The sequence below is a fragment of the Erythrolamprus reginae genome, chromosome 3, assembly GCF_031021105.1.
Source record: "Erythrolamprus reginae isolate rEryReg1 chromosome 3, rEryReg1.hap1, whole genome shotgun sequence".
Classification (NCBI taxonomy): Eukaryota; Metazoa; Chordata; class Lepidosauria; order Squamata; family Dipsadidae; genus Erythrolamprus; species Erythrolamprus reginae.
In genome coordinates this window covers 232,264,837-232,281,749 of record NC_091952.1, presented here as the reverse complement: position 1 = coordinate 232,281,749, position 16,913 = coordinate 232,264,837, and the positions used below count along the sequence as shown (strand labels likewise).

Genomic DNA, 16,913 nt, shown 5'->3' with positions numbered 1-16,913 from the left:
AGATAAATAGATAGATAAATAGATAGATAGATAGATAGATAGATAGATAGATAGATAGATGATAGATAGATAGATAGATAGATAGATAGACAGAAAAATAGATAGATAGATAGATAGATAGATAGATAGATAGATAGATAGATAGATAGAATTTAATAGGAAAGTAAACACGAGAACAATCTGAGGTTAATTGGGGGAAAGATCAGAAGCAACATGAGAAAATATTATTTTACTGAAAGAGTGGTAGATGCTTGGAACAAACTTCTAGCAGATGTGGTTGGTAAATCCACAATAACTGAATTTAAACATGCCTGGGATAAACATATATCCATCCTAAGATAAAATACAGGAAATAGTATAAGGGCAGACTAGATGGACCATGAGGTCTTTTTCTGCCATCAATCTTCTATGTTTCTATAAATAGATAGATAGATAGATAGATAGATAGATAGATAGATAGATAGATAGATAGATAGATAGATAGATAAATAAATAAATAAACAAACTGTTTGGAAAAGCTTGGTGAAGCCTGTGCTCCAGGAAGTACATACTATCTCTTCTTTTTTCTATCATGTAGACCAGTCTGTTTAATGAGTAATCAAAAACATTTAAATTAAAAGCTAAAAACTGCTTCTTAAAATTAAATGTTTGTTGATAGTTACTAGTTACCTAATTTACCTAAGCACAACATAAAAGTACAACAATAAAATAGCACCATTTTTGTATAAGACTTAAGAGTACCTTCCCATTAATCCCTACTACTGATGCCAACCTGGTCTGATCATTCAGAGCAAGGAAGGAAGCAGAGGGCTCAAGTAGCTATTCTAATGGTTTTCTCTTTGTCTGGCAATTTATGCTTGAAATCACAGAGTGGTAATTTGTTGTATAGACCTTGTTTACATAGCAAGTTCTGTCTTACAGATTTCCTCTGAGAGCGAAACCATATTTTAATTGTCTTTCCTGAATACGGCAATTCATTTTTTTTCTGTTTAAAGTAACACTCCAACTCAATCGAAAGATTCAAGAACTCTTGTTAAAGTTTTATCTCTGTGTTTGTTAACAAAAGAACTCCCAATTAAATCTGGGTTTTCCAACTAAACAGAATATGTGCATATTCTCCCATGAACTGAATCAATAAAGCTCTTTCAGTTGTCTGTTTTCCTTCTACAATTTCCACCCCTTTGCTGACACTGATTTTAAAAAAAATGAGGCACATTTTTCTTTTCTAAAATGAACTACTTAAACTGCAATGGAAATTTGCAGTTTGGAATAAACATTGTCAACAGTAACCTAAGCCTGTTGTTTTCCTTGAAACTAGTGATTTCCTCTCCTAAATTTTTCCATTATTGTATATGTGTAATGTATGTGTAAAAGGGAGGGAGGGAGAAAGGAATTCAACCAGTGCACATATATCATTTCCTCGTCTTCTACTGCTGTGCTGCATTATTTTCCCAAAGATGGAGAGTATCATATTTTAAAATGAGCAAAAAATACAAACTTATAGTATCTCATTCTGCCCAGACATACAATAGAGTTGAATGTATGGTATGGATATGACTTTGGTGGTAACCTATAATTTTATTACATTAAATATCATTTGAGTTGAGTTCAGCTCCTGATGACTTCATGGAGATATCCATGTGGTTTTCCTTGCAATAATAAGGAAATTATTTCCCCATTGTGCACCAGTTGCGGCCCTATTTGGACTGGGACTCACTGCTCACAGTCACTCATGCCCTCATCACCTCAAGGTTGGACTACTGTAATGCTCTCTACATGAGGCTACCTTTGAAAAGTGTTTGGAAACTTCAGATCGTGAAGAATGCAGCTGTGAGAGCAGCTGCCCATGTCTCACCAACACTCACCAACATGTCTCACCAACACTCTGCAGTCTGCATTGGTTGCTGATTAGTTTCCGGTCACAATTCAAAGTGTTGGTTATGACCTATAAAGCCCTTCATTGCACCGGACCAGATTATCTCAGGAACCATCTTCTGCTGCATGAATGCCAGCGACCAGTTAGGTCCCACAGAGTGGGCCTTCTCCGGGTCCCGTCGACTAAGCAATGTCGTTTGGCGGGCCCCAGGGGAACAGCCTTCTCTGTGGTGGCCCCAACTCTCTGGAACCAGCTCCCTCCAGAGATTAGAACTGCCCCTACTCTCCTCGCCTTTCACAAACTCCTTAAAACCCACCTTTGTCGTCAGGCATGGGGGAACTGAGATATCTCCCCCAGGCCTGTACAATTTATGTATGGTATGCTTGTGTGTATGTCTGTTTAATAATGGGGTTTTTTAATATTTTAAATCGTAAATTATTAGATTTGTTATAAACTGTTTTTATTGTGTTGTGAGCCGCCCCGAGTCTACGGAAAGGGGCGGTATACAAATCTAATAAATAATAATAATAATAATAATAATAATAATAATAATAATAATAATAATAATAATTTCCTCATCTTCTACTGCTGTGCTGCATTATTTTCCCAAAGATGGAAAGTATCATATTTTTAAAATGAGCAAAAAATACAAACTTATAGTATCTCATTCTGCCTAGCCATACAATAGAGTTGAATGTATGGTATGGATATGACTGTTGGTGACCTATAATTTTATTACATTAAATATCCTTTGAGTTGAGTTCAGCTCCTGATGACTTCATGGAGGTATCCATGTGGTTTTCCTTGCAATAATAAGGAAACGATTTCCCCATTGTGGTTTTTTTTATATCGTATTTTGCAGTGTAGTTCACAGCCCTGAGATTCCCCAAAGGTTTATCATTTAAGTCAGGGGTGAAATGTTCCTGGTTCAGGTGTGCCTGTCAGTGGGTCACAGAGTTGGTAGCAATGGCAATGTGAGACTTCGCCCATCTGCCCAGATGCCACCATTTGGGTTCTTTTAACTTCTGTGCGCAAAGCATTCTGCACTGCAGTCACTACTGGCTTCTCAACCACTGGCAGGCATGCCCGAACCAGGAAAAATTCAATACTGATTTATCAACTGATATGACCTGCTTTGCTTTTTCAGATAGGGATTGCCATTTATTATTTTTAGCCATCAACATCCATTTTTGAAGCCAGATTCTGTTAGCTCTGGTATATGTTGTTGAATGAATGTTTTTACATTACTGTATAGGGATTTTAATTCTTATATTATAGGGATTTTAATTATTAGTTTTAGTGTTTTAGTTGTAATGTTAGGTTGGGTTTCACTTTTCTATATTGTACTGATTGAATCCTCAATCTGAGTATTGTATTGGCAGTTCTGTGTTAGCAAAAACTTCAGAAGAGAAGGATTTGGGGGTAGTGATTTCTGACAGTCTCAAAATGGGTGAGCAGTGTGGTCGGGCGGTAGGAAAAGCAAGTAGGATGCTTGGCTGCATAGCTAGAGGTATAACAAGCAGGAAGAGGGAGATTGTGATCCCGCTATATAGAGCGCTGGTGAGACCACATTTGGAATACTGTGTTCAGTTCTGGAGACCTCACCTACAAAAAGATATTGACAAAATTGAACGGGTCCAAAGACGGGCTACAAGAATGGTGGGAGGTCTTAAGCATAAAACGTATCAGGAAAGACTTAATGAACTCAATCTGTATAGTCTGGAGGACAGAAGGAAAAGGGGGGACATGATCGAAACATTTAAATATGTCAAAGGGTTAAATAAGGTTCAGGAGGCAAGTGTTTTTAATAGGAAAGTGAATACAAGAACAAGGGGACACAATCTGAAGTTAGTTGGGGAAAGATCAAAAGCAACATGAGAAAATATTATTTTACTGAAAGAGTAGTAGATCCTTGGAACAAACTTCCAGCAGACGTGGTTGGTAAATCCACAGTAACTGAATTTAAACATGCCTGGGATAAACATAGATCCATCCTAAGATAAAGTACAAAAAATAGTATAAGGGCAGACTAGATGGATCATGAGGTCTTTTTCTGCCATCATTCTTCTATGTTTCTATGTTTCTACTGTATTTTATTCATATTGTTGTAAGCCGCCCTGAATCTCCAGAGAAGGATGGCATAGAAATCCAACAAAATAAAACAATAAAAGAAAGAAAAAAATTAAATGGCCAGTTAGAGATAGTGTGCAAAAGTTTTAACACACACATTTAATATTTAGATACCTAGCCCAATCTAAAATATCTAGGTAGTAAAAAACCCCAAACATTGGAAACCTCATATGATCAGGATCATACAATAATTTCAAATGGTTGTCTGCAGTGAACCATACAGGTTTAAACAATACAATAGTTCTAAAAAACCTTACAAAATATTAATGACGTGGACAAGTACATCTTCAACAGCAATGTGTTTCAGAATATGCAGTCCATTACAAAGAAACTCTACCTTCAGTTCCTAGGAATAAGATCTAGACTAGGACCTTGCTAAGGGGCCACCAAAGGATAGGCAGAATTGAAGTTAGGAAATTTTCAACATCACACCATATGGAATTATAGACATAATAACCAGCATTCTGAATTGGGCTTGGAAGCCACCTGACAACCAGCAAGGCAAATAGGTATAATTGCATAACAGATTTCTCTTGTCACCACTCTGAGTGTTGCATTCTGAATCAATTATACTGCAGCTTCAAAGCCATCTTCAAGAGCAGTTCTCCATGTATGATATGAGGGTCACCCAGAAAGTAATGCACCACATTTTTTTCTTCAACAATTATTTACTGAACACAATGAAACTTATTTATTTATTTATTTATTTTTTAGATTTGTGTGCCGCCCCTCTCCGCGAACTCGGGGCGGCTCACAAAAAGGCATAAACAAATCGTACAAATCCAAATAGATTCAAATAAATTTAAATATTTAAAAAGTTTAAAAAGAACCCAAATATACTAACAAGCACGCACACAAACATACCATACATAAATTGTACATGCCCGGGGGAGATGTTTCAGTTCCCCCATGCCTGACGGCAAAGGTGGGTTTTTAGAACTTTACGGAAGGTAAAGGATGTTTCTTCTACATTCCCTATTTTTCCACGTAATCTCCATCCCGTTCTATGGCCTTCCTCCAGTGAGACACAAGGGCATGTGTGCCCTGTCGGTACCACTCCTTGTTCTGGTCACAAAGCCATGGAGCTCTGCTGAGCCATCTTCTAATGGCCTCGCCCTCTGTACCCAGCAACTAACTGTACTTCTGTCAACTGTACACGAGCGTTTGTGAATGTTCCCAACAGTTTCTTTCTCCGCAGTGAGAAATTCAATGAGGACACGCTGCTTGTAACGTACATCACTTACAGACACCATTTCAAAACACTGCTACAGCTTTGCTATCTGTCTGAAGAAATGCAAAATTTACACACGCACTCCTGACAATTCAAATAATGTATATCTATAAAGTTTTGCATTCATACCATACTGTAAGCTGAGAAAAAAAATGTGGTGCATTACTTTCTGGGCGACCCTCGTACATTTTAGTAGTCCAGTTATGTCAGGGGTGCCAAACTCGCATTGTCACGGTGTCATCACGTGGTGTATCGTGACTTTGTTTTCCTTCACTAAACTAAGCATGGGTGTATCCAGAGTGTGACGCATCCAGAGCACAAGTTTGGCAGCCCTGAGTTATGTGGTGATCAAACAATGAGTTACCACTGCCAAGGCATCATGATATATGTAGGCCATATCTGCATTATAAAGAAAGGACTGTCTCAAAAATCAGTCATACAGGTAGTTGCAGGTATACATTAATATGTTCATTTTTCATTATTGGCTGCAAACTGCACTGGCTTCCAATAGGGTTCCCAGGTGCAATTGAATGTCCTTGTAATTAATTCTAAGGCTTTTAATTGAACTGATAAGAGTTATTTGTACAAATAACACTAGCCCCACCATACATCTAATAGCATTGGCATGAGTCTAAATTCTTTCTATCAAGCAACATCATCTGAAAGGACCCAATAAGTGCAACATCACAACAACAGTCACGTGGAACAACTTTCCCCTTGAAAACTGAATGATCCTTGCCATATAGATTTTTCACACTGACAACTTGCCACTCCTTTTGGGTATCAGGCCAAAGTCATGAGTGAATCTGTCCCTAAGGGTCATTGTAATACATTGATGCCCAACTGCCCAACTGTTTTTTTTTTAATTTAAAAAATGCTTTTGTTTTTACTGTTCTTTTTATTGTTTGTAAAAAGCTGTGCAGAATTGTTTTGCAATTGAGGTGGCCATATAATTTGAATAAATACATTTTCGTTACATAGCAGGTGGGACATGAAAGGTTAGCATGTCCAATAGAGAGGCAAAGAGAGAAGAGGAAGAAAGAAAAGAAGGGAGGGGAGGGAAATGTGAAAGATTTCTTTAGGCTTATTGCTCATTTCTAACATGAAATGAGAAAAGAGGCAGTTGTTTGATAACTATCTACCTTTGAAGACTGTTCAGAAACCTCAAATCGTGCAGAATGCAGTCGCATGAACAGTCATGGGCCTCCCTAGATATACTCATGTCTCTCCAACACTCCACAGACTGCATTGGTTGCCAATTGGTTTTTGGACACAATTCAAAGTGTTGGTAATGACCTACAAAGCCCTATATGGCATCAGGCCAGATTACTTATGGAACTGCCTTCTGCCGTATGAATCCCAGCAGCCGGTTAGGTCCCACAGAGTTGGCCTTCTCCGGGTCCCGTCATCCAGACAATGTCATTTGGCAGGGCCTAGGGGAAGAGCCTTCTCTGTGGTGGCCCCTGCCCTCTGGAATCAGCTCTCCCCAGAGATTCACACTGCCCCCACCCTTCTCGCCTTTCGCAAGAGTCTCAAGATTCACTTATGTTGCCATGCTTGGGGCAATTAGATCTACACCCCCTTGCCAATATATGTGATGTATGGTTATGATTGAATTGTTTGATTGATTTTAATATTTGGGTTTTTAGCTTACGTAGTTTTTAACTAAATAGATTTGTTTTGTATTCACTGTTTTATATTGTATCCTGTGAGCCGCCCCAAATCTTTGGAGAGGGGTGGCATACAAATCTAATAAATAAATAAACTATGATAGACCTTAGATTCTACATATTACGATATTACGATATTCAAATGCTAATCATATCATTTAGTAAGATAACTGGAAATCAGGGTATTTCAAATAGAGCCATAAATTATAAATTGTAAACAAGCATATGTTTATTTACGCACACAGAAAAAGAAATGCAAACATTATTGCAACATATTCATGCATAGCCTTATTTTAATAATCAAGACTAAATATTTTACTGAACAACTACACATGGTTCACATTTATTTTTTCACATCATATTTATATTTTATTTCATAATTCTATATTGTCCAGTGGAAGTAAAAAACAGAGAGATGATAATTAACTGACCTTTTAGTGCTAAACATAATGGTAAGTGTTTTGCTTCACATAGATGAGAAATCAACAGAATCTTGATCTTGTAGACCTATTGGGGGGAAATAAAAAATCTTCACGTTAATATCTGTGATCTTAGTTTGATAGGTTTCAATAAATAATTTTCAAAAACCATGTTTGATATGAGTTTGAAGCAACACAGATAAGCCCGATGCAAAGCTTGAGAAAGTATCTTAGACAAGTATCTTCCAACATTCTAGCATCCCATCAACCACCAACAGAGAACTACAGCAGAAGACTCAAGATAGAGTTATCAAACCATCACTTCAATCGGTATATATTATTATGGTATTATATTGTCCTGCATTTTATATTCTGGTATGGCCTAAAGGCTAATCAATAGATTATTATTATGACTGGTCACAATCACTATTATGTTTACAGCAATGTGAAGTTGTAGATGCCTGTTCTTTAGCGGGTGTTGGCCTTTATACTCAACATCTAGGATGATGTAATTTATCAACATAATTTTTCAATTGACAGATAGAAATGTTGCCTATGCAGGTTTTTTTTAATTGAATACACATAAAACACAGTCACATACAAACAAGCAGGGGTATAGTTTTCCCATATTTACAACAAGCTTGCATCGGCTAATATCCACAATTATATTATCCTATTCATATGCATATGCATATGCATAGGCATAGGCATAGGCATATACATATACATAGCTATGAAAATAAAACAGGATAATAGGATAATTATGTATTACAAAAATAAAATAATATAATATTAGTATGTTTAATATACTATACTATAAAAATAATTATAACTTTCTATAAACTAAGATAATTATGGGTAATGGTAAAGAACACATTATTATGTTTGCTTATTTTTTCAAAAACTATAGTTGAGAATTTTGCAATTAAATAAGAAAAAAAGAATTAAACTTGAATTAAATTTATATATCTATTAATAGTGTGAATAATGGGGATTTAAGTAACAGCATTATGTGGTTTAAAATATATATATAAACAGAGATATTGTAAAACACCTATTAATCAGAAAGCAACTGGAAATGTTATATCCTTCCCATTTCTTTTACCTTATAGAATGTAAACTCAGCTTATATTCTTTTTTGTGGAGTGTGAACATAATTCACAACATAATAATTGTCACAATGCAGCCATCCATCATTTTTATTCTCTAAGAATGCTTAATGAACAATTTAATTACATTTTAAGAAATAAAATTATATTTGAAAGTGGCATTTTGCTATGTATTATTCTGCGTTCCTACATATCTACATAGCATTGTTGGTGGTATTAAATAGTTTAACATCAGCAGCAAAGAGAATGCAGTTGCTTATAATATGATCACAAGAGTATGAAGAGTGTGGTCTTGAGGGACACCGCTATTGACAGGAGCAGGATTTGATATGGCACTTCCTATTTTGACCACTTGTTGTCTGTTAGATAGGGACGCAGTTATCCAATCATGTAGGGGTCCAGAGATACCATAGGATTTTAGTTTCAGAAGTAGTTCGTTGTGTACTACTGAATCAAAGGCTTTTAAAAAGTCAATGTAAATTGCGACTATTGTTTTACCCTGTTTGAGTTGAATGGTCCATATGTTTTTGCACTGTAAGAGTTGCAGATTGCAGGATTATTTTTTTTTCTGAAACCAAATTATTTGTTGGAGAGTAGGTTATTAATTTCTAAGTGGAGTGTAATAGATTGGTTTAAGATTGATTCCATGACTTTCAATCACTACACCAAACTCTCTCTCCCCCCAAAAATATAAACTATCCTAAACCCAATTGTTTACAATACAATACAGCTCCCTAAATTTATTGTCTCATATTTTTTAATCAAATTGGTACAATATCACTTATTCTTTTCTGTCTCTCTATTTTATACATAAAAACTCTTAATAGCTTTTATCACCCACCCACATAAATGTGTGTGTGTGTGTGTTTAAGAGAGGGAAGGAGGAAAGTTGCCTCTGAACATTTTGATGAATAGGATTGCACGGACAGTACATTCCTAACAAAATATAACAAAATCAATTATGACTCAATATCTCTGCAATTTTACTTTCTTCTTTTAATAAAATCATTGTAAAACAGAAAAGAAATTGAGACTGTTTCTATATATTTTTTTGTTTGTCCGTCATTTTGTTTTCAGATGAGCACAGAAAAACTGTATTGCTGAGCCTGGACAACACTAATGGAAAAAAATTTCTATTTTAAAAATCATAAAATTATATAATATTGGGCATTCCCACTACACACACACACACACTGTATCCTATCTGAATGTCCTATAAACCCTAGGTACTGGAATACAAACTAATACTTATTACTATTATTATTTGTGTATAATATATCCATTCCCACTACACACATAGACAGACAGACACACACACACACACACACACATACACACTGTATCCTATCTGAATGTGCTATTTTTTGTGTATAATATATCCATATTATTTATATATAATATGCCATATTATTACATGGACGAACCAGATCTGGAACACCAGATTCAAGAAAAGTTATGCAGATTGTTATAATCCATCCAACTTGTTATTCCAAATCAGAAATGTGTCACCTAATTTTAAATCTGTTTACTCAGAATTGATTTTAATGAAGACCTTTCATGTAGACATGCACACCAATTATTAATTAGATAATGCCATTTGCAAAATCAATGTTTATTCATCACACCCCATCTCCTTTTTTAAAAAAAAAATGCGGGTTTTTTTTTTCATTTAATAATGATTTATATATAACTATTATATCCTAGTACTATTCTAATCTTGGATTAGAATATAATTATATTCTAATCCAAGTATATTCCATGCTTAATATTTACATTTCATTTCAAAATATGTTCCATGCATTCCAAATATACATTTTACTCCTATTTATATTCTGCTTCTTTTTTTCTCATTTTCTATGTTCAACCCAATCATGCCATTTATTCCATATTACGTAAGATTCTGAATGTCCTTTCAGTTTAATAGTTAATTTGTCCATTTTGGCACAATCATATTTTTAATTACTAAACTTTCAGAGGATACATTTCTTTCTCCAACACTGCGCAAATGCTATTCTTGCTGATGTTATAAGATACTGCACCAGTCAAAAAGAGGGCAGTGAAAATATTTACTGACCCCTCGCATCCTGGACATAAACTGTTTCAACTCCTACTCTCAAAACATCACTACAGAGAACTGCACACCAAGACAACTAGACACAAGAACAATTTTTCTCCAAATGCCATCACTCTACTAAACAAATAATTCCCTCAACACTGTCAAACTTTTTACTAAGTCTGCACTTCTATTTTTACTAGTTTTTTTCATCATTCCTATCATCCTTTTTCTCCCACTTAGGACTCTATGACTGTAACTTGTTACTTGTATCCTAAGATTTTTATTAATATTGATTGTTTCTTCATTGCTTATTTTACCCCTATGACAATCATTAAGTGTTATACCACATGATTCTTGACAAATGTATCTTTTTCTTTTATGTACACTGAGAGTATGTGCACCAAGACAAATTCCTTGTGTGTCCAATCACACTTGGTCAATAAAGAATTCTATGTTCTATAAAGAATTCTATATGGTTGTTTTATTATAGTCGCCTTTAATAATCCCTAATAGAAATAATACTGGTGTATATTCTATTTGAAGGCCTGTTTTTTCTTGAACCCATCTACGGATTTTTACCCAATATTTCTTTGCTCCTGTGCACAACCAGCATGTACGATTAAAGGTACCTTGCTTTTGATTGAATTCCCAACAATTTGGTTCCAAGTTTGTAGAAATCTTTGCTAGTCTGGCTGGTGCCAGTACCATTGGTAGAACATTTTGTATTGGTTCTCTTTGTATTTTGCCAATTTAGTTATTTTATAGTTTCTTTTCACCATTTTTCTCCAGTCTTCTAATTCTATGTTATGCCCAATATGATGATATCATAATTCATTTGTGTGATGATTCTTCTGCTATACCGAATTCTAATAGGTTATTATAAATTTTTGTTATTAATTTTTCATCCGGGAGCATTTCATCCATCAAAATTTTATTTAATTGATATGGAATTATCTCAAATCTATACTCTTCTTCTTTGTCTTTTTTATACCATGATTGAATTTGCATGTACAGCCACCAATCTATCATTACTCTTTGTCTTCCAATTGTCTGTTTTTAAAAAATCTTCTCTATCTAAAAGTTGTTGATAATTAACCATCTTGTTTACATCTAGACTGTTTGGGTGGGTTGTCACTTCCATGGAGGATACCCACTTAGGGATTTTCCTATAATGTTTTCTTTTGAACTCTTGCCATGTTTGCATCAAGGTTTCTCTTATTTTATATCTTAAAATATCTATGTATCTTATTCTCTTTGTCCCATAAGAAGGCACACCACCCTTTTAATAAATCATGTCCCTCTAAAATTAGAAATCTTTTATTTCTTAGATTAATCTATTCTTTAACCCACACTAAGGTTGCTGCATCAAAATAAATTTGCCAGTTAGGGAGTCTCATCCCACCTCTGCTTCTCTCATCCTGAAGATCTATTAATTTTATTTTGATTTTATTCAATTGTGTAAAGACATTTTAATCTAATTTTTTAGGCATGGTTTGAAAAAAGTAGAGCAACTCTGGCAAAATATTCATTTTAATAGTCACAATACAGCTATTATGGATAGTTGTAATGTTCCTCATGTTTCCAAATCTGCTTTTATTGTATCAATTTCCCATAATTATCTTCTTCAATTGAAAAGCATTTTGCTGTTAGCTAAATACATAAATATTTAATTTTCTTTGTACATTTTAGTCCCAATTTTTCCTCTCATTCTCTTTCTTGGTTTGAAGTTAAATTTTTCAGTATCATTTTATTTTTTGTTTTATTAATTTTAAGGCCTGGTACCTCTCTGTATTTTTCTAATTTCTTTAATAAAATTTGTCCTGCCTCTTTTGGCATTTCAATAAAAACTACTAGGTTGTCTGCAAAGGATTGAATTTTGTACTCTTCCTTTCTAATCCTAGCTCCTTTAATCTCTTTGTTTGCTCTGATCTTCCTTAACAAAACCTCTAATGTGAAAATAAATAGTAGAGGTGACAAAGGGCATCCTTGGACAGACTCATTTTGTTATTTCAAATGAACTTGTGGTGTCTCCACGTGGTGTCTTTTAGCCTTTACCTTCACGGCAATGTTATTTTAAGTAATCATGGCTCTTCTCTTTCAATCACCACTCTGTCTTTTGTTGGAGCTTCATTTTTTTTGCTCACAATTGTTAATATTTACCCGATTTGTTGATCCCAATCTCTGCCCATATGGAAGTCCTCACTAATGAAGATGAGCACAGTCTGCTGTTCACTATTTTACTTCCCAAATTGGAGTGGTTGTTGCAGCCTCGAGTCCACCATGTCAAATGACATGACAGATTGCATTTGCACTGGGTTTAGGAGGGATGTCCTCATTCCAGTGGGCAGTTGCTTTTTACCTCACTGTCCCCCAGGCTTCCCCTCCATTTTGAGCTGTGCTCCAAATGTGGCATGGTTTTAAAGGATTCCCATACACGAAAAATGAGAGATTAAAGGATGGAGCTGGTCCTTTCCTCACTGCGCCACTCCGACATCACCACTGGAAACCTCCACCACCCAGCTCCTTCTAATGGTCAAATACTGTGTGAAAGTATAGCAAGTGCTGAAGAAACACCTTTAACCCATCAGCTTACTGCCTCTGACCAGAGAGCAATGAGATCTTTTGGGAATGTAGCCAACTGATGTAAGCAAACTGTTTTTCATGAGAGCTTTTGAGACAGAGCTCTGTAAAACACTGATAAGAGGAAATCACTAATATGGGATGACCTGTATGACTGTACATGTATACATTGTATACAATTGAGCCATGGTGGTGCAGTGGTTATGTTCTGTCGAGCTCTCTGGTAGAATCCTCCCGAAAATTCAGATACAAATTTCAGACACACACATGTTTGAAAATTCAAAACAATGTTCTTTATACCGAAAATTCAAATAAACTAAGCACTTTTTTTGTATAGCAAAGAGCACTCGTCTCCAAACAAACTGGTAATTTGTACAAGTCCCTTATCAGTTCTGAAATACTTAGCTTGCAGCTGTGAGGCAATTCACAGTCCTTCTTCTTTCACAAAGTGAAACACACTTTGCTCTGGTTTAGTTTCAAAGCGGGGAAAAATCAGCACACAAAGGTCGAAGTCAGCAAGGCAGGCACGAAACACAATGATCAGATAATCCTCCACAATGGCCAAACCCACAGGCTGCTATTTATAGCAGCCTCACTAATTACCACAGCCCCACCCAACCATAGGTGTCCTCATTTTCTTTGATAATAATCTCTCAGTTGTTGTTGCCTATGCATCGCTCTCCGCATGCGTGGCTGTATCATTAACTCTTGTTCCGAATCCAAGGAGGAGCTAGATAATTGATCTCCTGAGCTGTCTGCCACACTCTCCTCCTCCCTTTCACTCATGTCTTCTTGGTCAGAGGAGCCTTCATCATCAGATTCCACCAGGAGCAAAACAGGCCTGCGGCATGGGCCAGAGCTAACCACAACAGGTTATAATGCAGTTTTTCAAGCTACTTCTGCTAACTGTCAACTACCTGCAATTTGGCAGTTTGAATTTCACCAGCCTCAAGACTGACTAAGCTTTCCATCCTTCCAAGGTGTGTAAAATGAGGATGCAGCAATATCCTGACTCTGTAAACCACTTAAAGAGGGCTGTAAAGCACTGTGAAGTGGTAAAGAAGTCTAAGTGCTATTGCTATTGTATGATGGCACAGCTGACATAAGACTGTTAAAGATTCAACATTTTATTTGATAATTTAAAAGTGGAATGCAGATGCTTTGAAGGCTGAAGAATGTATACATTAATAGTTTATCTATTAAAGTCAGTACATAGTAGGGACCACCTTTCCTAACCTGGAACTCTCCAAATGTGTGAAAATCAAAACTCCAACCAGCAATCATTTTTGTACTGCAGTGATTAAAGTGTTGAGCTGAACCTGAGAAACCCAGTTCATGTCTCCAGTCAACCATGGCATTCAATAAGTAACTCTGGGACAGTCCGATAGGAAGAAGTCTATCTCCACAGGGTTATTCCTAGTGGATAAATGAAGAAAACTACCATGGACAGCTCCCTGAACTCTGAGAAGAAAGACAGCTGGGAATGCATTAACTAATAAATAACCCACCTGGAATGTACTACAATAGGAAAGGCTGGATTACATTACTAGATCAAATCTTTGGATTGATTATTGTGAATATTAATATTAAGAAACTTGTGAAAATAACTCTTAAGATCCAATAGAAGAGAGTATCTGTAGCTTGGGATTAAGTTTTAGAATTCTTGGTGCACTCTAAGCTTGGTTGTTTGCTTGTAGACCTTACATTACCCAACCATTATCAGTGCTTTATGATGAAAGCACTGATGAAGGCATTAATGATATTACCTAGTTGTCTTTGTCAGAGAGCACCAAGGACTTGACCACTATCAAGACTCCAGGGAGGGAGGGAGGGAGGGAGGGAGGGAAAATTGAAAAGTTACACTGCACCTTCAACAGTTTTCTCACTGATACATGATCAAACCCCCTGTAATAGGGGTAGGCAAAGTTGGCTCTTCTATGACTTGTGGACTTCAATTCATATAATTCCTGAGCCAATCATTCTAGCTCAGGAATTCTGGGAGTAGAAGTCCACATGTCATAGAAGAGCCAACTTTGCCTACCCTTGCCCTATAAAAACCAAAAAACCTGATGTAGAGACAAACATAATTGTATACAATGTTTATATAAAAAGTACAATAGTTTTAAAATACCTTGCCAAATCAAAACAGTTGACTGCCACTACATTTTTTAATCCAAATATATCCTTTGGAGCATAAGCCCTTTGCAGTGTGACAGCTCTTCATATATTTAAAGACAATAAAACTATTGTCTCTGCTCTCAATATTGTCTTCTTAGTCTTTTAAGATATCTAAGTCTCTGAATCATTACTTGTAGGTCAGTTTCCAGTTCTTTTATTGTCTTTCTTCCAGTTTATCAATGGTTGTTTTTTAATTGAGTTATGCCATATTCCAACCAACGTCTGACCAAGGCAGAGTCGAGTGAGATAATTATTTCCCACAATCTGGACTATACGTTTTTAAAGATCTCAGTGATCCTATTTGCATATACCTCAGTGATCCTATTTGCATATATCTTAAACTATTTGAGCTCAAGTTATTTAGAACTCTAAAAGCAAGTATTATTACTTTGAATTGTGCTCAAAATAAACATGCTGCCAATGTAAGTTATTCAATACAGGTGCAATATGATTTATCCTAAAGTCTAGCTTCTTAACCATGTAAACTCTTCTTTCAATTCAATTCAACTTCTAGGAATTTCATGAAGACTGTTTGGAAGTGATCCAACATTGTCATCTTCTGGAATATTTTTCAACTTTCCAGTTTAATGTATGGGGTTTCCTGTTGTGTTCCCATATGTTTAATAATAAAAGGCTTGATAATTAGCCAAAATCATCTGGATGTGGAAAATTAGCTGAGCACAGTATGAAATTGAAGCTGCAGAGTTTTTTAGTTCTATAGTACAATATAACATTTGACTTGCTATGTTAAATAAAGGTCATTTTGGCTTCTACCATTTCTGGCATATGCCTCTGATAATCACTAGTAGGACATTGATGATAAAATGTCCTATTATTTTTTGTCCTAATGGCAACATAGAAGATAATCTGATACCAGATTAGACAGTTTTTCCATCCATTGCCTATTCTACTGCATTTTAAACATTTTAATACTATTTCAAAAACAGTCCTCTTACTATATTAAAAAGTTAAATGGTCATCAATGCTGAATATTCCTGACCATCCTCACTACTAAACAAACATATGTTGCCCAAGGAAAACATTTTTAAAAAATGGAAATAATAATAATATAGCCACAAGAAAGAATGAAATGATTAATCATGTTTTTATGTCAGCAAGTTGCAGCAAACCCACAAGGAATAACAGCAATAATCTAATTATTTTACTTCAATAAATGAATGAATGAATAACTACTAATTTTCCCCCCCATGACTATCAGCTATAGAGTGAGTTTCTTCTAACATAATTCTTATGTTATTATATTTGGCTGACTACATCTCTGCCTTCTGCCCCCCCCCATAAAAAAAGCTCAGCCTAAATACAGAACAGCAATGCACTGCATTTTGCAAACAGCCTGCAACACAAAGCCCTTAGCAGCTATTAATGTCAATGTCAACCTGCCAAAAGAACCAACACACAAATCAGCCAATCAGAACTAAAAAAACAACAAGCCAATCACAGGATTTAGGATTCTTACAATGTTCAAAACAGACACATTTTGTTTCATGCATGGAAATAATTTAATATTTGTCCTGACTTTCGGTGGGGGGGGAGGATATTGAAATGCAAGCCATTCTAAACTCAGAATATTTAAAACTCAAAACATTCTGTGCATCCTTAATCAGTAGCAACTACAAGGGTTATCCAGAAAGTAAGGTTACAGG

At 35.6% G+C, this 16,913-nt stretch overlaps 1 protein-coding gene across 2 annotated transcripts in view; it reads right to left on the bottom strand.

Moving 5' to 3' along the window:
- Nucleotides 1–16,913, bottom strand: part of OXR1 (oxidation resistance 1) — a 279,350-nt gene that overhangs the window by 228,124 nt on the left and 34,313 nt on the right. For both annotated transcript variants that reach the window (XM_070748208.1, XM_070748209.1), the window contains exon 2: nt 7,339–7,414. In XM_070748208.1, coding sequence (XP_070604309.1) covers nt 7,339–7,355 — 17 coding nt within the window. In that variant the 5' untranslated portion in view covers nt 7,356–7,414. The remainder of the gene's footprint in view (nt 1–7,338; nt 7,415–16,913) is intronic.